Source organism: Channa argus, chromosome 14, assembly GCF_033026475.1.
Source record: "Channa argus isolate prfri chromosome 14, Channa argus male v1.0, whole genome shotgun sequence".
In the NCBI taxonomy this organism is placed as follows: domain Eukaryota; kingdom Metazoa; phylum Chordata; class Actinopteri; order Anabantiformes; family Channidae; genus Channa; species Channa argus.
The window spans coordinates 6,711,359-6,737,256 of record NC_090210.1 but is presented as its reverse complement, the minus strand read 5'-3'; the positions used below and the strand labels follow the sequence as shown (position 1 = coordinate 6,737,256).

General features: G+C 41.7%; 2 protein-coding genes across 3 annotated transcripts in view; one reads left to right on the top strand and one right to left on the bottom strand.

Moving 5' to 3' along the window:
- Positions 1-689: 689 nt before the first annotated feature.
- Positions 690-15,176, top strand: onecut3b (one cut homeobox 3b). Its single transcript, XM_067474565.1, has 2 exons — positions 690-1,770; positions 10,235-15,176. Exons 1-2 carry the CDS (start codon positions 690-692, stop codon positions 10,564-10,566), a joined length of 1,413 nt encoding a protein of 470 aa, XP_067330666.1. The 3' UTR covers positions 10,567-15,176.
- A 3,197-nt stretch (positions 15,177-18,373) lies between these two features.
- The window catches only part of LOC137098368 (leucine-rich repeat and immunoglobulin-like domain-containing nogo receptor-interacting protein 3), a 40,235-nt gene continuing 32,710 nt past the window's right edge, over positions 18,374-25,898 (bottom strand). For both annotated transcript variants that reach the window (XM_067474564.1, XM_067474563.1), the window contains one exon: positions 18,374-25,870. In XM_067474564.1, the coding sequence (XP_067330665.1) occupies positions 25,301-25,870 (570 nt within the window). In that variant the 3' untranslated portion in view covers positions 18,374-25,300. The remainder of the gene's footprint in view (positions 25,871-25,898) is intronic.

Here is a 25,898-nt window from a genome sequence, read left to right as displayed (position 1 = left end):
AAACTCTTGCGTCCGGAAACTGACAGTGACTGTATTTTACTCACATTCCACGTCAGTTCATCATTACCTGCCATCTGTCTGCCTGTCACGCGCAAACAGGTACAATGTTCGCACACCACAAAAGATATGTTTGGCACATTAAAAAAAAAACTTTACTTCACTTAAAATATTTATAGCTTTTCAACGCTTTGTTCTCCTCGCTGGATCAGATTTAAATGTGGTATTCAATGTGAAAACTGTCTTTTGGTAACTTTAGTTTTCATCCCAGTGAGGGAGATTATTAAGAAGTCTCTGCTCGTACCCGCCCCACATTTTAAATCAACGGAGGCGCGCTTCCATCTCTCTGACACGCGGCTCAACCTGCTCTTAGTGGAAGCGCTGTTGGACCAGAGATGAGATATCGCCTTGCAGAGCTCCCATCTACACGAATGCACAAATCGCTGCGACTCCGAAGACTCGCCCCGTTCAGTACCTGCCTCAAAACAACAGAACGTATCTCTGCCACACTGGATTGATCGGACAATTTTTAATCAATGGATTGGCGTTCAACCAGTTTGGTAATTTTATCGCTCCGGGAGGGCTAGAGGGTAAGAGAGGGAGCGCGTCCCTGAGTGAGAGACAGAAGCGAGAGGGAGTTACAGGGGAGAGGGTGGGGAGGGTGGGACTGGGGAAGATATATGCTTTCAGCTATGGAGCTCACCATGGAGAACCTTCACAGCATCTCATCGCACTCTCAGGCGGGGGACCTCATGAACTCTCCGCACGCGCGGCCGTCGCCGTCCCCCAGCTCCACTCCCAGAAACCTGGTCTCGCACGCTCCCAGCGCGCGTTCAGCCATGGTGTCAGGCATGGCTTCGCTCCTTGAGGGTTCCGGAGGGGACTACCGGACAGACCCGTCTGCGCTGTCCGGACACCTGCATCCGTCCATCAGCATGTGCGAGACCGGAATGAGTCTAAGCAACACATACACCACCCTGACCCCCCTGCAGCATCTACCTCCGATATCCACCGTCTCGGATAAGTTTCACCACCCGCACTCCCACCACCATGCTGCAGCCCATCAACGACTCCCCGCCGGGAACGTCAGCGGCAGCTTCACGTTAATGCGCGACGACCACCGGGGGCTCGCTTCAATGGGCAATTTGTACAGTCATTACCCCAAGGAGATGTCCGTGTCCGGCATGGGCCACGGCTCGCTCTCCCCACTGTCCAGCGGGCTGGGCTCTTTGCACAACTCCCAGCAGCCGCTCTCAGCCTATGGTCCGAGTGCGCACATCTCCACCGACGCTAAAATGCTCTCTCCGGTGTCAGGGTTTGAGTCTCACGCCTCCATGCTGTCCCGAAGTGACCAAGAGCACCTGGCGAGGAGTTTAGGGGGTCACGGTCACGGCATGATATCCAACCTCAACGGCATGCACCACCACCCGCACGGTCACCTCCACTCCCAGGCGAACGGCACGGTGATGCTGGGGGACCGAGAGAGGCACAGCCACGCAGCCGGCCAGGGAGTAGCAGGGTCAGGCATCCAAGCGGAGGAAATCAACACAAAGGAGGTGGCTCAGAGGATAACGGCCGAGTTAAAGCGTTACTCCATCCCACAGGCCATATTCGCTCAGAGGATCTTGAGCCGGTCGCAGGGAACACTCTCGGACCTGCTACGGAATCCCAAACCCTGGAGTAAGCTCAAGTCAGGCCGAGAAACCTTCAGGAGGATGTGGAAGTGGCTGCAGGAGCCCGAGTTTCAGCGGATGTCTGCTCTCCGACTGGCCGGTAAGATTTATTAATTCACACGAAATGCAATCAGTCTGTATTAACAGCTCGGTCACCTACCACGGTTATTTTCCAGATCATAAACAGACACAATCTAAACTGCTCCTGACCTAAAAGATTCAGCACCACGGACAGTTCGACTGGTTAAAGCAAAGCGGCTTCATCACTGAAATGAACTGCATCACAAACCCAAATCAAGTAGAGATTCTTTACAGAAAGAGAGCTCATCTAATTGTTAATTCAGACCTCTAGAAACCAAAGATATGAATGATTGCTTTGGGCGTGTACATTTGCGCTTAGGCGGGCGGTTGTAGACTGAATTTGTAGGTCTACATTTTTGATCGGCACATAGCAAATCACCATTGATTCACAATAAACCTCGGAATGGTTGCCCTCCCAGATGCATTTTCTCTCTCTCTCTGTATCCGACTATAAACACACAGCAGCGGTGGCGTGGGGCTACTGGGCCAACTAGTTGCCGGGAGAAGCGGGGTGACCCCAGGCTGCCTGATCAATACCCCAGTTCCCACTCTCCCTTTTAAATGTGGCACACGGATCAATACTCGTGTCCGAGCTGAAAGATGCAATAACCGCACGGTCTCTCCGGCTTTTCATTTAGTACTCTGTAGTAAAAGCTTTAAATTTAGAACACAGACAAGTATGATCGTTCAAACTTATTACTGGTGTGAGCTTTTTATGCATGACACACACTTGTTCCACTGTCAGCAGAGTCAGGAGAGCAAAATAGGAGCATGAATCTAATCCGAATTTCTTCTGTCAATAACAAGTAAGAAGAAGAAAAACAAACAAACATGTAAAACTCTAAATGCACTGTACCATCACCCAATATAGAGTATATGTAATTATATTTTTAAAAAGTTTAAAACCAAAGACTATACTCCTGTAAATCAAAGTTCTACCCAGCCAGATCCCCGGTTCTACTTCAAGGCAGCCTTAAGCTGCATGAACATTTGTGATGAAATATTGATTTCAACTGGGACGGGGATTGGTAACAGGCACCAGTATAAACAAGAAAATATTGAGCCTATAGGGTCTTTGATTCTAAAACGCACAACGTGGGATACAATTAATGGAAAATCTGGCCCATTTGCACCGAAATTAGCACACACACAATAGCATTGCATTATATGCTTATGCTTTCAATAATAAAGGCTGGTGTGTAAATGCAGTACAGTTAAATAAATCACAGTCAGAGCTTCTATCTGCTGTTTTCGGGCTGGATAATCCAATCTATCACAGTTTAACAGTATGGACAACAAAGTAGATTTAGCAGCACCAGTACAGTTTCTTCACAGATAGATAGATAGATAGATAGATAGATAGATAGATAGATAGATAGATAGATAGATAGATAGATAGATAGATAGATAGATAGATAGATAGATAGATAGATAGATAGATAGATAGATAGATAGATAGATAGATAGATAGATAGATAGATAGATAGATAGATAGATAGATAGATAGATAGATAGATGGAGAGGGATTAGTAACTGAGGCTGTGAGTGTCATTAATAGTGTAGCGCTGTCCTTTCAGTGTTTGCCTGGCTTTGCACATAAGGGATCAATAAGGCAGTTTCCCCTTCCCAACCCCCTTCTCTCCCACTCCCTGGTGCTCTCTCTTCTCTATTTTATTTTTCTCTCTCTTGTTTTCTGTAGCATATGTAAATAATATCACTAATCTTTCAATGGTTAACCTGGCAACAAGCAGGCAGGTTGTTTGGCTTTATGAGATCAGCGCTACAGGACAAAAACGCAGCAAAACAAAACAAAAAACATTGACTGGAGGATGAGGAGCGGGTGAATGAGAGCATGTTTCATAAGTCAAACAATGCACACAGCCATTTTCCATCCTCCCAGCTCTCTCTTACCAGATCCATCTTTTAATGCCCATCAAACTTGCTTGTGCCATGAAAGATTAATATCGCTCTGATGTTTCTCATATTTTCTGAAGAATCAAAATGGACCAGATTGGGATGTACAAAACTTCAGTCGGCCCAGCTTAAGTGCAAAAGCGAGAAAAGCAAAACTGACATGTGGAAAAAGAGCTGGAAGAGGTGGGAGATGCAATTGATTTATTAAGGGCAGGCTGGTTTGGGCTTTGTGCGAACAGCCAGATAGAGGCAGGGTAGTGAAAGGATCAATACCGACCTTAATAATTGATAAGTATAAGGGAGAAGAAGGAGCGAGGGGAAGAGAGAACGAGAGAGTGTGGTGGTGTAAGCGCTTGTAACAGCATCTTCTAGGTAAGCAAAGTCAAATCTGTGGTTAACAGCTGAAGACCACACACTAGTCTCCCTACACAGGATGTGTAAGTGGTTTTTAAGAGTGCTGTTTACACCCCAAACATCCTGTGAAATATCAAAGACTCAGATTTGACACCACTAAGGGTGGCGTAGACTTCCAGGACAACAAACAAAAGAAAGCTTTTAGACTGTTTGTAAAGCGAGGCTGAGCTTTAAATACAAGCATACACAGATGATAAGTGCAGACCATGCTACAGGATACAAAGAGCATCTATCTGTCGTAGTAATGAGTTCTTTCTGCTCATGTCAGCGAATCCTCAGAACAATCCAAGGTTGTGCTGTCATTTGATTTTTAAAGGTTTTATGCTTTATGGGGTTTGTAATGCCTCTTTATGGAGGCGGGCACGCACATTTCACATACCGTGTGTGTGTATGCATGAGTGTGTCTGAGTGCTTCCTCATGCATGTGTGTGACTAGGTTATAGAGTGTGTCTGCACTATACATTGTTCAGGCTTATCTGACTCGCTCTGAATCGGTATTGATTTCCTCTCTTCTGCTCTCTTCGGCTCTCTCATTCTCTCTCTCTCTCACTCCTTCCCTCCTCCTGCCTCTCTTGCCTTTCTCTGCTCTGGCTATGTACCAGTATCAGCACAGCAGATCCCTTGCCTTCCACCCTCACTTCATTTCTGCTCTCTGGGCATCTCCCTCTGTGATAGACTGGACTCATTTTGCATGGCCAGTATACCAGCACACTGCTCAAAAATATTCAACACTTGATATGAATGGGAGTGAATATGCTGTGACCTAGAAAACCTACAGACATTATGTTTGATCAAACTCTGCGTAGCTTTCTACAAAGCAAATAACAGAAGAGACTTTTCATGATTTTGAAACTGGGCATTTATGGCATGACCGCCAAGTCTCCATTCTAACAGATCGTATCTCATTATTTAACTTAACCAAACATGCGTACTGGATGATATGAGGTCAGCTCGCTTCACTTTTCCTGCCATTTTGCTTTAAGATGTAATTAACCAAATGACATTGTTTAAGATAAACATGTAAAGAGCAGCAGTAATTTTAGGTGTCATTGCTCTCTTACGTTACAGTCTGTCCTGGTTTTTGTATATCCTCATGAATTGCTTCATGCCAGCTTAGAAAAGGCCTCGTGGTGCTGAAGGGACAGTTTCCTCACACAGCAGCAGTTTGGTGTTAGTAATGAAAACCCCAATAAACAGGGTTAAATGGCCACGATTTCAACTTAATGTCCCCACAGGGATATTTATCACAAGTAAACTCGTTTCAGACTGCATCGCTCTGCATTTGTTTATGTTTATTTGCTTAGAGGTGTATTTTAGAAGAGCCTCTTCGTGAGACCTTATCATATAATTTCTCATTTTTGCCTTTTTGTCACATTAAAACGTTTAAACGTTATCAAATAACAAAAAATAATTAATTCATTTTTAATTGTTGGGATATTTTTTTTCTTTTATTGCAAGATATGAATTAGACTATTTTTTCGTTTGGGTTTTAGGACTTCACACATTAGGATAACAATCTTTAACATCACTGAAGTCGCTGCAGAGGTCTGCCACAGGCCGCACATATTGCAGGCGAACATTGGTCGCTGTTGTTGTTCGTCTCATCAGATTAAAGGCAGATATTACACATTTTCCCGAAAAGAAAATGAAAGATAAAAAACAGGCAAAAGAGACCCGTGACAAAAACACAATTTATAAAAACAAAAAAAAAGGGACTTAACCACTTCACACCTAATTTTAAACAAGTCGATCATGATCACTAATAAACAGATTAGCGATATTTATAACAACTTTTTAGCCTATTTCTGAACGCCATAAATACTTATCTCACTCCAACATTTCATTCCTTTCATTTATTAGAACTTGGTTTTATTTCGCAAATATTGACACAAATACCTGCTGAAAGGCTATGCTCTCTTGAATTAATTTTTCTATCAATTCGGTGTTATAGCGCTTCGTTTGCCTAGAAAAACCGGAGAGGCATTTAAAGTAGAGCAAGCGTTTTATAGACTGCAAGCCGATATCTGATAGGCTGTAAAGCCACCGATCACTCGTCTCAACAGGGTAACACAGCCTGTACACTGTCAAATCAACGAAAGCTTTCAAATAATCCAATGCTAATCAACTGAGAGTGTTTTTAGGATGAAGGGAGAGTTGGTGTCACCGCTGCTGTGTGTTATTCCGGGTGTGGGTGGTGGTGATGGGGCTGGGTGGAGTGGGGGTGGGTGATCGGGCGTTTTACTTCCCAGCAATGAATAGGCCTACAGTGTGATCAATATAATCAATAACAGTACATCTGAGAGGTGTGACAGAAAGTGATTGACGCCAAACTGTTTCTCGCCTGCAGTAGTCCGTCCAGGGCGGGAGAGGGCCCGTCTCACTGCACACAAAGCCCGATCTCATCCGTCCGTCCAGGCGTCGACTCGCAGCAGCACGGTGCGGTTAGTTCACCGTCTGCCCACCTCCCCACTCCTTTCCCCTTCCCTTCCTTCATTCCCCCATCCACACACGCACACACACACACACACACACATATTTTGAAGCTAAATTAATGCTAAGTAAAGAAACACACACCTTGCTCCTCTCCTAACTATAAACTAAATGCTTTTTATTTGCAATGTGTCTCTCTGCTTTTTGAGGATTAGTCATAATTAAGTTGTCTTTTCATTTCATCACATTACAAGATATAGATAGATGGTATGTGACTCACACCCACTTATAGGCTTTTCATCTTTTTTTAATCTCTATCTGATGCTTTAAATGAAATCTACTGACATTTTAAAACAGGCTGAATCCCATCGCTCCAAGTCTGAAATTAGTGTAATTTACTCTTTAATACAGCTTTAATCAACTGTTTTTATTAATCACAGCGTTTGAGTGTTGGAAGAAATTTCACCCCTACCATTTATTGTGATTATAGTAATTTCACTTGAGCATGTTTGAGCTTCACTGTGCAGGATGATGTAAGTTTGAAAGCTGTTTTCACATTCCTCACTCGAAGGAGGAAAGTTTCTCCACATTCACCTTAAATATGACTTCAAGATGTGTAGTGAGCAGGACTGAGATGATGCAATCACGAGGAAGCACAAATCTGACCATGAATGTTGAATTGCCAGTGAGACATAGGTGTTAACTTATGTGAGGCACGTTCATTCTTGATATTCCTATTAGAGAGCATTGGTAAGAATTGGGTATTGGATAATAAAACACCACAGCAAAGTATTTTGTGTAAATAATATTTGACAGAAGGAGGACTGAGCAGCTGTTTTTTGTTAGTCCGCTCACTTTCTAGTTGATTCCAAGCAACTTTACAAAAGTCAACCATCATCCTTCTACTTCATGCATTGAAACAAAAGCAGCTACTTAACAGACATAAAGGAGTGCAGCTCTTGAAGGAGGCTTGAGTACATCTTAACATGCTGCACAGCCAGCGAGTTAATCTTTGGATCAGCAAGGAAGTGAGATTAGGTAAAGTGGGGGTTACCTGATACCTTTAACATTGTTGACACCAGCACATATGAGAGAGATGACATGAGAAAGTGTCACTTGAGACTGCTGAGTGTCACTACTTGTCACTTTAGAAAAACCCATGAGGTAATGAAACCACTAAAGAAAACCTCTAATGGTTTGATTTTTGTCTCAGGAGAGGTCACTGTAATGAGCCGCTCCTGCCTTTCCATCCCCGTGGTCCTCGTCATTGCTGTGGAAAGGGAATGTTCAGGGGTCCAGTGGAGCCTCATTTGAAATGAACCTTCGTATTATCTGAAAATACATTGACCATGCCTGGCTTTCTTGCTGACTCCTTGGTATCACTTGGTCATGATGGCGGTTGTATTGCTCTGCAGGCATTCAAGCTGCATCTGAGGTGATGGAGGAGAACCAGAGTGGTGTTGGCATTGTAAAATGGCCGGTAGCACAAGTTGTTTGAAAACAGGCATTACATATTAAATTATCACTATATTAGCACTAGCATTCAGTCATTACATTAGGGAGTATTGAGTTTGGTTTGAGACAGCACTTAGAGAGCCGGGAGGAGATTCTGGCATGGCTGGGCCTGAACCAATTGAATAAACGTTCCATGAAATGGTTCTGAAGTGCAGATCAATCAATATAGGGGCTATCAATCTGAGGGCAAATTAAAACAATTGGGAAAAACAACAAGAGGAAAACAGTTGAAGAGGTGAAAGGTGGAATGATGCATCTGAGGAGGTTCCGATGCAGGGACAATCATTTAAGCTACAATCTGCTGAAGAAAATATCTGGTAATTATGCTTTGCTTGCAGTAACAAAGCATGAACAATGGCAATCCTAAAACATGCATGCTCACACACAGACATGCATGTGCACAGTGTCATATTGATCTCCCCCTCACAGTCAAATCTGTTTACTGCTGTTGTCTAAACCTGCTCTAAAGTCATCAGTCATTTGCATACACACTGCAGCCAGCTTTATTCTCTCTTTTTCTCCTTCCCTTCCCTTCATTTCATCCTCTTATCCTCTCTTCCTTCCCCACACATGTGCACAGACACTTCAGATAAATGTCATTCTAGTTTCTTTCTTTCCTTTACATATGGCAGCAGAATGCACCATTTGCACACCCACACATTTGGAAAATCATCTCTGGACATTCCTCCAGAGCTATCAGACTGGATGACTGCTAAGCTTTTCCGCCACATCTCCTTTGTTCTCCCACAGATAAACAATTTCTCCTCCGTCTGTCTGTCACAAAGCGCACTCCCGAGCTCTACTCCCCAACGCGAGTGTTTGCACGCGCTCATAGCAAACACACACACACACACACACACACACACACACACACACACACACACACACACACACACACACACACACACACACACACACCTCAGTCTCGCGGATCGATGGAGATCGATCGGGTGGGGAAGGGAGCCCTGATTACTGGACCACGTGTTCGGGAGAAAACCGCGGAAAATCGATCATTGCAGCTTTTTAGGGCAGCAGAACAGAACAGACTCCTTCCAGTCTCCACAGCCTGAGCCGAGCCTACTGACGGTGCATCCAGGCACGACAGACCGCTTCTTTGTCAGCATTTCACAACCCGCTCCTCCAGTTTCAACACAGACCCACAATGAAAACAATTTGTCCACTACAGCCTCTTTTTCTTCAGATAACTTCATCATTAGACCTGGAGTGGAAAGCTTAACCTACACAGAAAAGTCATCCTTACACGTAGGACCAAACTGGTTGCTGTGGATTATTGTCCACAAACTATATGCAACCAACTATTTTACAACTTTCTGTAGTTTGTAGCTGGGATTTAAAACTAGGTTAAATCATCTCCCAATGAGCAGTGTTACTGATTGTGTTTTTATGGTACTGTCATCTTCTCTATCTGGAGCATTCAAGGCCGGTCTGACATTAGGGTATTGATACTCAGCTGCTAAATGGTATTGTATTTATTAGCTACATATTATTATATAATACAACATTATACAATATATTATACAATATATTATACGGATCCATGAGCCAGCAGGAAGGGGTTCCTATACCTGTTTGCCTCAACAGTGTGCTGTAGGCAATAACAAATATGAAGTTGATGTTCATAATACAGTTAAAAAAAGGTACGTTTTGCTAGACATCTGTAAAATAACATATACAACACATTAAAGGCTGCAACCTGCCGAAGCCACCGTCATTAATGGATCCGCAGGGTGGTCTGATTCTCTGTTAGAAAACACTGATTTTAGTCAGACTGAATTGAACATTATTATGCACACGCACAACTCTTTCGAAACCACGTGCAGGTCTGAAACATGTTTTAATTTGTCCTGTTCAGGCCTTAGTGTCGACTCTTTCTTTCTGCGTATCTTTGTATTCTGATGTTGTGTTTTCATGCCTTTCTTCCCATACTACACGTCTGGTCATTATTTAATTTGCATTTAGCCTAAACAAACTAAATTAGATGTTAGAGTCGCGGAACACTCAGCACCTGTCATTGGTCCGTTTTAACCTCCTGCTTTCACACCCTCACTCTGATTTCCACATTAGCCATTTAAATTGTCAATCTTATTTCTTTTCTCTCATTTGTTCCTTCCTGTGCTCTACTGCACATTCGCTGCATGTATATATAAAAATGTCTCTGCTGCTGTTCTGTCCTCGCCCCCTGTCTCCAGCATGTAAACGTAAGGAGGAGGACCGAGGAAGAGAGCGGAGCCAGGTGCCAAAGAAGCAGCGACTGGTCTTCACCGACCTGCAGCGTCGCACCTTGGTAGCCATCTTCAGAGAGAACCGCCGCCCCTCCAAAGAGATGCAGCTCACCATCTCCCAGCAGCTGGGCCTGGAGCTCTCCACCGTCTCCAACTTCTTCATGAACTCACGCCGCCGCTGCCCGGACCGCTGGGACACAGAGGAGCACAATCACGGGATGCACGGCCACAGCACTAACAGCAACACCTCACCGATCCAACCCGGCACCTCCTCTGCCACCACGTTTTCCAAGGCCTGACAGTGGCACATATGCATGGAGGGTGGAGGAGGGGATGGGCTCTATTAACTCTGGTCCTGCAGAGCTGCAGTGTGTGTAGCTACAAATCTAATTCATCTGCTCAAAGTGCTGAATTCTTGTGCTGGTGAATCAGATCGTCTTAGTGCTCCACGTGCTTTCATTTAATCTGAATGTCACTTTTAGTGCCCAACTTACATTTCAAACCAAAGATCCAGTAGCTTTAGAAGCGTTGCCCTCAAAAAAACCACATGTGGCTCTTAGTAAATCCACCTGAAAACCAAAGAAAATCCATGGGCGATACTTTGGGTTGGTGTCAACTCCCTGAAAAGGGGGGTTTTGCTATAAGAATCTCCGCTGTTTTGCCTGTTGTCAGGATGTAAACACACCAAAGAATCACTCATCAGGGGAACAGGAAAAGCTTTAAGACAAGACACGTTGAGCAACTCTGTGTTTGTCTGAACAAATCAGCTAGAAATCAGACAGCACTCCTCATGTCACTGCCCCGGTCAATGAGGCAGACTGAGAGGTGCGTGTTTCAAGTGTCTGTGAAATGCTCTCAGCGGGTCCTTTGACCCGGTAATCACATACCACCTCGGGTCTCTGCATGCGTGTGTGTTGTGCGTGTGCATGTTCACATGCTGCGTGTTCATTTCTTTGCAGCGCTCGGGGTAACAGCGCCACCTGCTGTCCATCTAAACCACATCTAAACATGTTTGTAGCATGTTGATGTAGTCAGAGCTCATATCTGAAGCAGGCCTACAGCCACATAATGTAGCCTGTAGTAACGATTTTCAATAGCCACTCACCATAAGCTGAGAGTGTAGCCCTGCAACCCAAAACTCACTGATCCAAAATGATTATCATACATCCCTTGATACACATTTGAATATTTGTTTCTTGAGACTTGCTGGTGAGAGGTTTTTTTCAGGTTACAAAAGGAGAACAATCAAATGGAGGACAACGCTTTCCACATTCAGAAGCGTCGTTCCCAAGCGCACGGAGTGAGGGAGGGGGAGTGCGGTCTGCTCTGTTCTAGTGGCCAAACCCAGAGGTCAAATATCACAATATAGGATCCTGAGTGCCAATGATGTTTGCCTCTTCATGATAATCAGAGAACAGATGCAGCCTGCTCCGTCGCCATGCGCCCCACCGTGTCTGGCCTATGTCATTACAAATTTCAAACTGCGAGCACTAAACAGGCACATTGCCTATTCCATACCTCAGAAAAACATTGATGCGATCCACATGAAACACAATGAAAATGATTGTAAATAATCTTTGATTTTCTCTCTCTTTCTCTCTCTGTCTTATTCTCGATTTATCTACTCTCTTGCTACTCCCCCTGTTGTGTCTTTTCTTTATTTTTCCTATTTTTCCCTTCCTTACTATTGATGCGGGTAATAATGGTACCATAGACACATGGTTTTACCTCTTGTGACTATTGTGCTATGTTGTGCTGAAACCATATGTAAAGAAGCACCTTGTCTACAAAATGTAAAAATGTAGAGACAAAAAAAAGAATCAACATGTAGACTGATCCTATGCACAGACAAGGAAGGTATACCACGAGCGACAACTGTGCATATTTGTTGATACCTGTGCACTGGAACTGATGGACTACCTGGATGTGTAGGACCTCTTCCTTGATCTCTGAACTTTGACCCCCTTGAACTTGACTGTCACTGCACTCCTCTGCTGATGGTGTATTTTGGTTACCATGAGAACCGCCTCATTTCTTTGTGTGTGTGTGTGTGTGTGTGTGTGTGTGTGTGTGTGTGGGAAAAGCCACTTGTTGTGTAGCATCTTCTAGCGGGAGATAATCACATTAGAGAGGATATGCAGGCAGGAGGAAGCAGGGTGCTGCAAGGGAGGCAGGGAATATCGGAGGCCCATCATCAGACTGGTAGGAAACATTCAAGTGACATTCCTCCATAGTTAGGGTTCTGGTTGTTATATAGTGCACTAAAACCGATTCCCTGTTGGAGCTGTCATTTAGGATGTCCAATAGAGTTCAGAGGGGAAAAGATTTTGTAGGATTTCTGTGCTGATTCATGAGGTTCAGACCCAAAGGAAAGAGTTTGTGATGGAAACAGCTGGGCATTTGGCTACCTCACAGAATAGATTGGACTGTGATCGCCAATACCAAAGATACGTCAAGCCTGTTGCATTCACAGTGTACCTGGGACATGTGCACATACACACACACACACACACACACACACACACACACACACACAGACATGCGCATACAACTGCTATGACATGTGCTTTTGAGTGTACATACACACTTCCACGGAGCAGTTGTGCTGCATGACAAACACACGGTGGTATTTGTCATGTGGGAAGAGTTGAGTGCCTTTTTCCTTCAACCAGAGGTTGGGCTGCTCTTAACACACACATACACACACACACACACACACACACAGACACACAGACACACACATGAACATGCAAAAAGGTAGGCCCCCCGACACACTGGGTGAAGGGGGCAACACTGGAGGGTTTCTCATGAAATTCAAAAGCCACTTTTTTCCAGATTCAAAGAACACTTTTTAATACAACTAAGGAAAAACAAAAATTGTTTACCTCCACCATTTTGTTTCTTTTAGCTTTGTTTAAATCATGATCATATATGTGATACACACATGCACACACACTCCCACCAGAGATATTTTTGTGTAATTTGTAATTTGAGTGTAAGTGTATATGTGTGTGTATGTGTGCATCTGACACTCAGAAGCCCTCAGAAAATGCCCTCTCATCAGCCTAGATCTTAAATTAACAATCAACCAATGACCAGTCTATACAGAACTTATTAGACCTTTTTATATCTTTAAAGACACATGATGCTCGGCCAGTGACCCACGTCCATCCAAACCCTCTTAGCTGGTCCCTCCATCCAGGGTAGCATCACAATGAGGCAGGCATGTGTAGACAATTCATCTTGATATACCTCAAATCTTTATTGTGAAGGTTATGTAGTGAAACAATAATGAAAGTGTTTAGCAATGAGAGTTAAATTAAAGTCACAGCAAAATGATTGTTCTGTTTTATATTTCTTCAAAGGAGTGTGTGTGAAGTATAAGGTGTCATAATTTATGTCTTTTCAATTATTGATTTTCGATTTGCACGTTATCCTGTTTGTGCTTGGGGAACAGGGGAATAAATTAACAGGTATAAAAACACATACTGTCTAATGAAGAATGAGGAAGAAGAAGAAAGACATTGTAGTTTCTGAAACCATTTAGTAATGCCAAGTATGATCATTTCTGATTTGCATCTCTTTTTTGACTTATTTTATGTTTAAATATTGTCTCCTGTGTCCTAAAGTGATTTCCATATTAAAAAACAAAGATCCAACCAAAGCACCTCTGTCGTTAGGGGTGGGGTGGGGGATTTTTTCATGCATGGATACTATATAAATGTATATAAACTGCAGGATGAACTGTACCTCTACAGGTGGAGGAGAGGGGGAGAAACCACTGGTTTTCGGTTTCCAAGTAATCTTTACATTCATTAGGCTCTGTGTCTTTTATGTGCTGTTTGTATATTTGTATAAAATGTGTATTTGTATGTGTATCAGCTTCATTATTTTGTCTCTTCCCCTGTTTTAAGCCCCTCACATGCACCTCCTTTGTGTGGAAATAGCCTCCACACTTCATGTATGTATCTGTATCTATCGCTTTGTTTTATCACATAGGTGTGAGTATGACTTCATGAGTGAGTTTCTCTGTTTTTGTTGTATATTTCAGCTCATCTTATCTATATTCTATCAGCCTGGGTGTTTGTCAGTTTTAGGAGCCTAAGACTAAACAAACAGACAGCCAGGCAGCTCAAATATGGTTTATTCCAGTGCACCAAAATGGCGTCATTTGCTTTTACCTTCAGACAGACCTCAGAGCTGTGGAAGCCCCAGTGTCAATGTTCTCTCCCTCTTCCCTTACCAATCAATCAATCAATCAGAACCAAGTGTCTTTGTGATGGTAGAAGACAATCAATTTCAAATAGAGCAAATACAAAAAGAAGGAGAGAGAGAGGAAGTGAGTGATGGAAGAGGGCAGAGAAACTGACTGGACAGGAGAAATGGGAGGGAAAGACAGAAGGATGGCTCTCACAGAGATCAATGTGTGTGTGTGGTCACCTTTAACCTCTGTAGAGTGACCTTTAAGGTGAAGGCACAGGCACCCTGGACCCTCTCCACATTATTAGGGAGGTGGCGAGGGGGAATCTGACTTGTAAGTTAACATCTAATCGAAGATGTTGATCAAATGCTGGCACATAGCATATGCACAAAAGCACACACACACACACACACACACACACACACACACACACACACACACACACACACACACACACACACACACACACACACACACACACACACACACACAGCTGTCATGCAGAGAGCCTTTCTTCTGATCTTCATCTCCCAGTGATACAGTGAATCTGTCAGTCACACTGCTCTGCCTTCAGCCTTTGGAGGGAGAATCTGGAACAAATCATACACCAGTGAAAGTCAGTATGGGTAAATAATGTGTTTTGACTAAAACAAATAAACAAGAAATTGGCTGACCAGTTTTTCATTTTCTGTGTGATATGGTTTCTTACTGTGGAGCTCTGTTGCCATCTGGTGGTTTAAAAATGGCACAAAAATGTGGACGTGGGTAAGTTTTTGCTCAATGTCTGTTTAACGGTTTAGTCAAACTTCTTTTTACATTAAATGAAGGTAGAGCGTGCAAAGGACCATGGAAACCTTTAGAAACACAGGCACCGCTTAAACAAGATGTTGACCAAAAGAATAAATTGTATTCTATGTTTAAGAATTATAAAGTTCATAAAGAAATTAAAGACTTCTTTCAGCTACAAAAATATCCAATTAAATAAAATACTCAAGCATTTAGTTTATTTTTTTATATTTTGTTGGGTTAAAGATAGTCAAACTCAGTTCCACCATTATCAACCAAATCAATGTTTTTAGTTGAACAGAGTAAGCTTGACCCACACATTTAGAAAAATATGATTGAGGCACTCAAACCTCTAAAATATTTAGACTATTTGGAGTTGTCACAAGTCTACCAACTTAATGCTTCATTTTATTTTTTCTGCAAGATTATTCCCTAGAACATGTTTCAAACCACTCTATGTGCTGCCAAAAATAAAAAAATGTGGGAAATATGAAAGTCTTTATTTATTTAAAGTCTAAAAACATATAAATCTGCCAACTGTCCATGAGTTAGACATGGTATTTTTCAACAGTTTGGGATGGCCCTTTGCACTGCATATAGCAATGTACATAATGAAACTAGCCTAGAAAAAAACTGAGAGTAGAGGACAGATCCCTCAACTACATCTTCTTGGGATAAAGGGAAACACTGATGGTAAACTATAGACACCAAATGTGCTACTAAAAAAATAATAGTAAACAAAGGGAGACTTGTATTGCTTACCATGATTTTCTGGAATAGTACTCACATAGTTGAGAAGAAGTAAATAATAAAATGAGTAATGGCTGTTGCACCAGTTTCAGGGTCCTGGTATTGTTCATGCTGTCACACTGTCAAAACTTTCTGGGGCACTGGAATGGAAATGAGCCATTGCTCATGTTATTTGTCAATACCTGTGCTTTTCCTGTTGTAATAAGTGAAAATGTCTCTGTGAAAAACTACTTTGTCAGTCATTTTTGTGACTGGCAAAGATGGTGCAGTAGCAAAGACATTGGTCATTGTCAGAATCTTTACACTTATGTATGATGTCCATTTAGACAGGCAGCAAGATTTTAGAGGGATGATATATAGAGGGAGTACATTGGCAGCTGTGCAAGGGGCCATCAGATGAATCTAAGGCTATTTTTTTTTAGCTCAGTGTTTGGGCTCCACCAACCTGTAGGGAAACTTTCAGACTGTTTACCTGATAATGCTCCAATGTGATCACCAGCAAGTTGATAAATACAGTTAAATGTAAAAAAGTTTGCAATATATTAAAATGGCAAAAACAACAAAAGAAAAGTTTTTTCACCAACATAATATTTAATGCGCATTCAGATAATACAAATTTTCCTTATCATCATAAGTAACAAAAATGTTCAAGGAGTGTATAAAAAGAAAGTTATAGTAAAATAAAATAAAATTACATCAACGTAAAAGTTTGCATCCACCCTGATGAAATAGGTAAAATTAGGTGCCTGATTTAAATAAAAAGACTCTTAACAACCAGGTGTGTTAAACTGAGCTCACAAATTAAATTATTAAGTGGGTAGATTTTCAGGGGCAGTCTCAGGCAGTTTGCTGATAGCAACAGAAACAATTGGATCAGAAAAACTGCATTTGGGGGGGCGTAAAATGAAATAGGCAAACATTAATAAAGAATAGAGATATAAAATTATTCAAATGTGCTTAGGAGATACCAGTACACACTGTGAGTACCATAATCTGGAAGACTTATAACCCAGGAATAAAAATAAAGACCCAAGAATAAAAACAAAATAACTAAAAGAGGCGCTCTGAGCTACATAGGAATCCAAAACAGACAGCAGGGGACCTGACAAAGTTATGAATAAAAGTTATAGTTAAAGAAATACAAGTTCACATTTCCACAGTCTGCACTAGTCTAGATTCTTTAGGAGAAAAGCATGCAGAAAAACCCTGCTTACTTCTAGACACAAGACAATACGAAATTTGTAGAGCAGCATGTAAACAAATCAAATGAGTTTTGGAAGATTATGTGCTCTTATGAGACCAAAGTGGAATTATGTGGTCATAGGCACAGCCAAAAAAACAAACAAAAACAAAACCTGCCCATGATGAAAGTAAAACCATTCCCTCAGTTAGAAAAAATGGAAGGAAGAATGAATGCAGATCAATATCAGAAGATTTTAAAGCAAAGCCTCCTACCATAAGTCAGCAGATCAACAAGTCGGTGATCTTAGGCACAAAGCAAAGTAAACTCTCGAATGGTGGCAGACTTAAACATTTAATTTTAAATTTTAACCTGTGAATAGATTTGAAGAAGACTGTATAATGCAGACAAGAGGTGTTGGAACAAGTCTACTAGATTGGGCTAAACTTACACCTGAATGGATGCCAACGTTTTTCAAAAGTTACCCTAAGAGGTTATAGAAGGTTATAAAGGCAAAGGGAGGACATATAAAGTATTAGAGAACATTTCATGACAGCGGATGCAAACGTTTGCAATGATAGAATTTTCATTATTTTACTATGACTTTCTTTTTATACACTTGCGGAATATTTTGTTAATTCTGATGATAAAGGAGTATATTTATACTAGGTGAATGTGCATTAAATATTATGTTGATGATTATATTTACTCTTTCCACCAGGTGATGCAAAGTTATGCTCAACTGAAAATAGGGCCTTATCACATTTTCAGTTGAGCTAAAATGACATTATAAAGCTCTGTAAGCTGTGCACAACTGTGAATGACCTATGAATTCTTCACCAAGAGCAGCCCTTTTTTCTCAAACATGTCAAGTGACCTATTGCTTTTTAAAAATAGTTCCAACTTTAAATATTGCATGAATTTCTTTCTATCATTATTTCAATGATAACGTATTCTTAATTCATTATCGAACAATCCTGGTGTCAGTGTCCCCTCTCACTTCTGAATGGGAGCAAATCCCTGAAAATGTTCATAACAAAGTTATATTAGTAAAAGTGAGGGTTGTCACAGCGGCATATTATTGCCATGGTTTTTGAATAACATGTTTAATAATTATATTGGCCATGTGGTGGTAGCTTGTGTGGGTGTTTTGTTGTTTTCTAAATGTAAGAAGAGACAGAGGACACAGTTGACAGTCACATCATGCTTTTATGACGAAAAAGGAGTTAATTTACAAGACAGACAATATATAAAACATATATTGAAATAAAAAAGAATCCATATGTGTTTTATAGACAAGTACATTATTGTCTTATCCTTTACTTTGAGACCAGTCAGCCACGGGACTGAGCAAAACATGGGTGATCCCTGGATAAAAGAAGCAGCAATTAAATCCTATGTGCCTATACCTACACTATTTACAGTTGAACAGTCATTTTCCTCTGTCAGACATGGCAAGGAGGTCTACAGATTAGATGACATGATATGGCTAATAAATCTAATATGTACATTTCGTGTTCTTTACATCCAAGGATCCAGACATTACTGTGCAAATTAGAATTCAGGTACAGTCAATTGTTTGTGCAGCCAGACAGGATAAGAATCCATGTTTACTTTTTACTGTATAACAGTGATTATATGCTATAATTATCATCTGAGACCACTAAATCTGACAAGCTGAACATCTTGTCTTCATGTTAGCTCTGCATTTAATTGTAGCACTCAGCACCCATTCCTAGGTTTCAGAGGTCAGTAACAACTGTGTCAAAGACGAACAAATATTAACACTCAACACTTGGGTGAAGTGTGATTGATAACAAATGTTCTGAAATGTTTAACGAGGTTGGTGCCAGGTTGATGAAGAGAGACAGAGACAGAGAGAACATAAGAAAGACAGACAGAGAGATGACAGGGTATGTTTATGCCAGCTAAATTGGAGAAATACACTTGATATTTCTTCATTTTTTTGCTTTAGAGTGCTTCAACAAATGCAAAGCTATACCAGTGACAGCTTCCTCTACAGAGTGGGAGGAGTGAGAGAGCGATACTTTGGCTCAGACCTGGAGACAAATGTTGAAATCTGGCACCATCTCGTTTTTAAAAGAGGAAAAGTAAAAACCATCTTAAAAGGCAAATGTGGAAACCTAGGAATGAGTGCCAACCAGGTCTGTAAGAGCTCTGTACGCCTCCTCCTACTCCAGAGGGATTCTGGGAGAGTGACAAGGTTCAAGATAGATCAATAAAAGTATGCCATTAATAATCCTATCCCCATACAGCATTGATCAGTCCCACCACCCTGCTTGGAATATCAATTTCTTTATCTACAGCTTATAAAGCAGATCCTCTGTGTGTGTATGCATATGTGTAAAAGTACAATCATCCCAAGTAAACAAATGCTTTTTCTGTAAGATGCACACTTTGAATATTTGTCAGTCCAGGTCTTGGTAATTCTTTTCCCCCAGTTGATTTTTTTACCAGGTTTAAAACACAGAAGGGTCTCACTTACACTTACAGAAGTTTGTTTCAACCAGTCCCATGGCCAGCGACAATGGCAACCGTAAAAGTGTGGGTGAGAGTTTGGCAAGACCAATCACTGTATACAAAAGGCATGCATAGAATAAACCTGCTAAGACCACAAGAAAGAAAATTATTTCTCTAGAGAGAAGTCTTTTCTGATCAGCTCTCGGTCATGTACAGACTAAAAATTATATTGTCATATTGTTTGTGGTTGGTTATTGTTTGCAATGTTGGTGGATTGACTGGTGGGGGCATTTTCTAATGGACAGACTGAGTCCCAGCAAACCAGATCAAAGCTGTTGCTTTAAGTTTAAAATGAGGCCTGTCCTGATAGCACTGCTTCCCTCAGAGGTGTGTCTGAGAGCCAAACAACACCCCAGGAGGGGGTGTCATGCTATGGCTATAAGAAAATCAGTCAAGAACTGACTTATGAAGATAACAGTCAATTCGATCTCTCTTTACTGTTTCAGTTTATGAGAACCAGAACTGCTGAATTATTTTCCTGTGGCATACAGTACACCACTATTACCAGCATCAGCTTTACCATCAGTATCAGCAGAATGGTCCCATTTGTTGCAGTTACTCACAATGACCATTGGGGGTTGGTATTGCCACATAGAAAGGGAAGGGCACTTATAAATGTCTTGTCAAGGTTAAAATGAAGCTGATGTTTATTTGTAGTGCTTTCAACAATCCTTCAGCAACTGTCAACTACATGTGCAATCATGGAGGACTTTTAGTTAATGAAAGATAATGACATCCCCCAAGGTGCATTACCACCTATTTGTCCAATTAGAGAGACCTACAGTAGGTTTCTATCTGATGGATCTGCGTAAAGGTAAAATGACTCAATGAATTCAGCATCCAGTATTTATTACACAATGTTCTGAGAAGTACGCTATGAAAATGGCACTAATAAGCCAAGTAATCACTCAATCAGCCAAGCTCACTTCTCCGTCATCCCATTACTGCTCCTCTCAGCTCTGAAAATTCAGCTCAAGTCTAATCCAATCAAAACAGCAGCTGTAGAATCTGAACTGAGAGACAGTCTCATTTAGAGCTAATATTTAGTCAGAAATGACAGGAGACCAAGGCTGTAGAAATGCAGTCTTAAAGGTGAGACTCCTATTGTTCTCTTTTAGCCAAAATGATCAGACGACGGCTACTGTATGGAGGCTAGACACTCCGAAGACTCTCTTCTTCAGACGTGCTTTTAGCTGACTGGGCTCTTATGTTTACATCTTTGTTGTAGTTGTGTTTTCATTTAGATTTGAAGTTTTATTGTTTGTATTATTTTCTCTTTTTTAGATTTTGTAAAGCACTTTGTGATCTGTGAAAGGTGCTATATAAATAAATTTTACATACTTACTTACTGACTTAAAAGAGAAGACTCATTCAACTGAGAAACAGACCAAAAAATGAATAATTCAAGCTTGGCTGCTACTGGTGTCATGATTATCAGTGTCTAAGGGTTCCCTTGTGGAAGGTATTTTAATAGTGAGTTTGCCGGTGCTGCTGCTGTAAATGGGGCGTCTAGACTTTGGTACACCAACCCTAGGCAAGGGCGAACTGAAGAAGGGTACAGGGGATCGCTCAGCCTACTTTCTGAAGAATCACGACAGAAGATGAATCAGGGTCTTTTCTGTTTGGCATCAACAAACACTGAGAGTCTGTCAGGCAGACAGATAAGGTGATGGCTGCAAAGCCATGTGCCCTGGTACTTTTTTCTTTGAAGAGAGCTACGGAAGAATTGTTTGGCAAAGTGGTATTTGGCAAAGACATATTACGGAAAAATGTTAACGCACTTCAGAACACCTTTGATAATGAACCTCTGGGAGAATGGTTAGCATTAAGCTTCAAGCAAAATGAGTTGCTTCAATTTTCAAGGCATTGTGGAGCTTGACCAAATACAACATCTTCTTTCTAACCCTGACCAGTTTTCAGGGATAAATTTTTTTTGATTAATAGACTTCTTGCCAAAATGACTCAGTGTAGCCCAGTAGGCATGAAGTAAGTGTAGGCTCATAGTCTCGGTTTTACAACAACCCCTAAGTCCCCCTTTCTACATTTGTAAGTTATGTGTCAATATGTCAGCAGAGAAAGTACATACAGAACAGTCTGTGGGTTTTCATATCAAGAGAAGGTTCCCAGAGCAGCACTGCGCAGAGTGGGAAAGTTCCAGAAATGTTTCCTTAGGAATGGGGCATGAAAGGGGAGCTGATGTTTTTTTTTTTTTGGGAACCTGGGTCACCCCTTTTATCTTTTGTCTCCACCGATCCAAACACTGCTCCGCGTTTGATGGCATCAAGAGGAGCAACAACTCATAACACGACGACACCAACTCACCGACCGCACGAGACACGTGTCTACTACCACACAACCATATTCCAGCCTAATACTGTGAACAGGGACAAAAAGGTTTAGAAATGTTTAGAAGACAAGGAACAAGAAGAGGGTAAAAGGACGGCAAAGAGAAGGAGAAGGAGAAGATAAAGAAAATTAAACACACCGCCATGAACGCTTACATTTCTGATTGATGTTTACACAATAACACCATTGACAGTCACTACAGACATTCTCACTGTCTTCTAAACCTAGTTTCCACTGAGAAATACAGGGTTGGAAACACAAAAGGGTCAGCTTAAGGAGAGCAACATTCATAAAGGTAATGTCCTGTCCTCAACACCGCATGAGCCAAGATGGCCACCAACATCGTAAAAACCAGGCCAATTTGTTCACAGTTCTCATTCGGCCTCATGAATCTTTAACAACTGTTGAGTTATTCATCCTGACACAGAAGTTTCATCACCCAACACAAGGGACATAGATGGAGTTTGCAGGATTTATTTTGCAAAAGTTCTGAGAGTTTGAGGTTCTCTCTAACCTGGGGCAAAGTCTTTATAAACCAGGTCTTTATCTAGTGTGGTGAGCTTGCTTTAGATCAGTGACCTCCTAAGAGGAAACAATTTCTACTTGCAAGCCCATAAGCATAAGCAGAAGCACACCACTTGTCCTAATGAGATAATGAATTTTATAATATTACTGCTTTTTACGGTAACTGTATTAGATGTGTCAATCAATCCAGTTGACATTTTTTCTGGTCATGTGCGTTGGCCATATTCTAATAATTATGTTCACTATTGGTTAAATATTAGTAAGATAATGTTAGTTTTTAACATTTGGTTCAGCTGAAAATTTGTAACAACTTGTGCTGTGCAGTTATAATTCAATGACCACAAATCTCTACTTCTACATTTTAATTAGGTCTTATGTTAGTGTTGTGAGTGTTCCTGAAGACTCCAGCAAGGGAAAGACTAAGAAAAGGTAAATTCTTAACCATTTTATAGGATTTCTGATTTAACTGGCGATACCAGGTTGTGAACCACTCCAAGAATATGTCTGCTATGTTTATCAAACTATGACTCTAAATGGTTTGCTAGTCGTGTATCTACTGGACAGTGTCTACTGTTACATTCATTAAGTGTATTGGGTGTTGAGGTCAGGACAGTTCCACACGGAGGACAAAAAGGGCTTTAAAATGGTAAACAGCCAAAAGGTCACAGAGAACAAAAACTGAGAAAATTAAAATGGAGGACAAACAAGAAGCAATAGAACACTTCAAATCAGGTTTTTTGTCTTTTTTTGTTTTTAAACCACAGTACTACTCTCCACTATACAATGCACATGGTGTGGGTAGGGTTAACACGACTTCATTTACATTTAAATCCTGGTCTCCAGCCAGGGACCCCTCCCAAGGAGGACCCAGTGGGGATGTGTGTGGGGGGTGGGGGTCGGGAGCGAGACGGGGGGATGCACTGGGCTAGGGGGGCAGAGACATTCGAACACCGACCATCTCAGAGACGGAGAGAGAACAGCCAGTGTCACTTGTGATGGCTGTTGTGTGTTATCGACTTGCATGTTGAACGGTGAATGCTGTTCCTATCTATTTAAATAACCTTGATGTTGGTTTTGTGTGTGTGTTACACGGGTTGCAACTTTTTGCGAGCTCGGTAACAGCAGATGGTGTTGTGATCATCACGACAGCTTGTAAGATGGCAGTGGCAGTGATTATCATTATATAACTGAATCATGCACACAGTACTATATAAAAACAACCTACACAAACTATGGCTTTGTTTCATCACTCACAAATTGACATTATTTGTCTCTCTGAGAATGAAGTTTAGCTTTATGGCTCAACTTACAGTATTGCTGGAATGTTATATTTTGTCATAGTAAAAATGTGTTTACACTGTAGGCTAGTTATTTCACTTTTCCTGAGAAAAGATGCTATACATATGTAGCTATGTGTATTTTCTACTGCAAGGTGAGTGTGGATATGTTTGTGTGACCACTCTCATAGTGCTACATTGTGTCCTCTGTCTGCCTCTGAGTATTGCCCAACTCTCCAGGCTGCTCCCCCCTGGCAGCATTGGGAAGGTCAGGTATCCACCAACACAGCAGAGGGTGGGGATGGTGGGCAGAGGCCAGCAGGTTGACTCTCTTCAGTTGATGAAAGAGCAATAACGTACTGATGTCGGGGAGGAACGTAGAGGTCAAACTGACTTTCTTCCTTTCCCTCCTAACCACCAACCCGCCTGTGGCCACCAGCCTCCTCCCCATTGCCTGCTGTTGTGTTGGTTGCTATGGTTACCATGGCAGCCCATGTCTGGTGGACTTGACTTCCTAACCAAACCCTCCAGGCCACATGCAGTCATGGCAGCTTACGGTCGGTGTGCTCGTCCCAAACTCACACAGCTAATGTTGTCACAAAATCTCACAAAGAAGAAAAGTCCAAATTATGTTGATCAAAATAAGATTCTTATTACATGATCTCAATTAATATCCATTAAGGTTTTGTTCATTACAAACAAATTAAATGCGATAATGTCAGTGAAGCATTTGACCCTTTAAAATCCTCATTGTTCAGCTGTGGTCAGAACAGATAAAGATTGCTTCAGAAGCTCTACAGACTACAGAAAACATTTATAAATCTTTCAAAACCATGTGTTTTATGTGTTAATCTTAATTTACAAGTTAACGTTCAGCTGCAGCTCTACATGTATAAAACCTAAAAATAGCATCGCTACAAGTTCTATAAATGGATAGTAGCCAGGTTACCTTGAATTACATTTCTCTTAGATTCCCTGACTGCACACAGTACATTCATGGAAATTATAATGAAAAAGAAAATCTTTTTCATTTTCTCATTATTATAACCAAGAGACAGGGCTACCAGTGGTCCACAGCTCAGTAATCAGGCTGATTTACAACTTATCTCCTACAATTTTTAACTCTGGTATTCTTATCAAGCAAGGATGACAAGTAGCTCTTACAGTATCACTCAAACATGTTTTTCACCACAGGCTGAATAAAACCACAGCGAGGCAGAGGGTCATTTTGTTTTCATTCAAAAATCAAATACAGCCATGGCCCCTTTTTTGATGTGGGAGTTTAATTTTGAATGGAGCCATAGCCAGGAATTTACATTGTGTTAATAAGCTTCTTTGTGAGTCAGTGGCTGTGTGCGTTTGTGTGTGTCAAACACGTTTTTGGGACGTGCTCATGCCTCCCCCGAGGGACCCCTGGCTGCGTTGTTTCATATCATCTTCATATTGAACTTCCTGGTCCCTCCCGAGGAGCCTCCAGTTGTGGGTTCAGATTTCCGGAAAGAGTACTCCACTGTGAAGTTGTTCTTGCGTTGGCCGCGTCCCCGGCTCCACACGAACAACAGCAGGAAACAGAAGAGAACCACCCCCAGGAAGGTGATGCAACCCATTGCTGTGGAGACCAAGATGGTGGTCAGGTCCAAGGTAAACTTGAGGAAAACACGTGTGCTGTTCAGATTTGTGTCATTGAAGAACTCGCCGCTGTACATCGAGCGGTTGAGAAAGAAGGCTGAGGCAGAGTCCAGTGGCTGACCACGTACTGTAAGTGTGGCGAAGTAGGTATCATTGCCTCCGGCATTACTAGCAATGCAGATGTATGTTCCACTGTCAGTAAGCTGGGTGTAGCGAATCTCCAGAGAGCCACTAGGGAGAACAGTAATGCGCCCTGAACTCTTAGTTGTGATCCGTCTGCGCTGTGGGGAAATCCAGATAATAACGGGTGTGGGTTCTCCTTCAGCTCGACACAGAAAACTCACTGATTGGCCTTCACGAGCAATCACCTGCAAGAGTAGGAGAAACGATTCAGTG

Excerpts from the sequence above, each read along its gene's own strand:
- onecut3b (XM_067474565.1), top strand. The coding sequence starts at position 690 with ATGGAGCTCACCATGGAGAACCTTCACAGCATCTCATCGCACTCTCAG. Across the intron at positions 1,771-10,234 it reads GTCTGCTCTCCGACTGGCCG|CATGTAAACGTAAGGAGGAG; the intron begins GTAAGATTTATT and ends CCCTGTCTCCAG.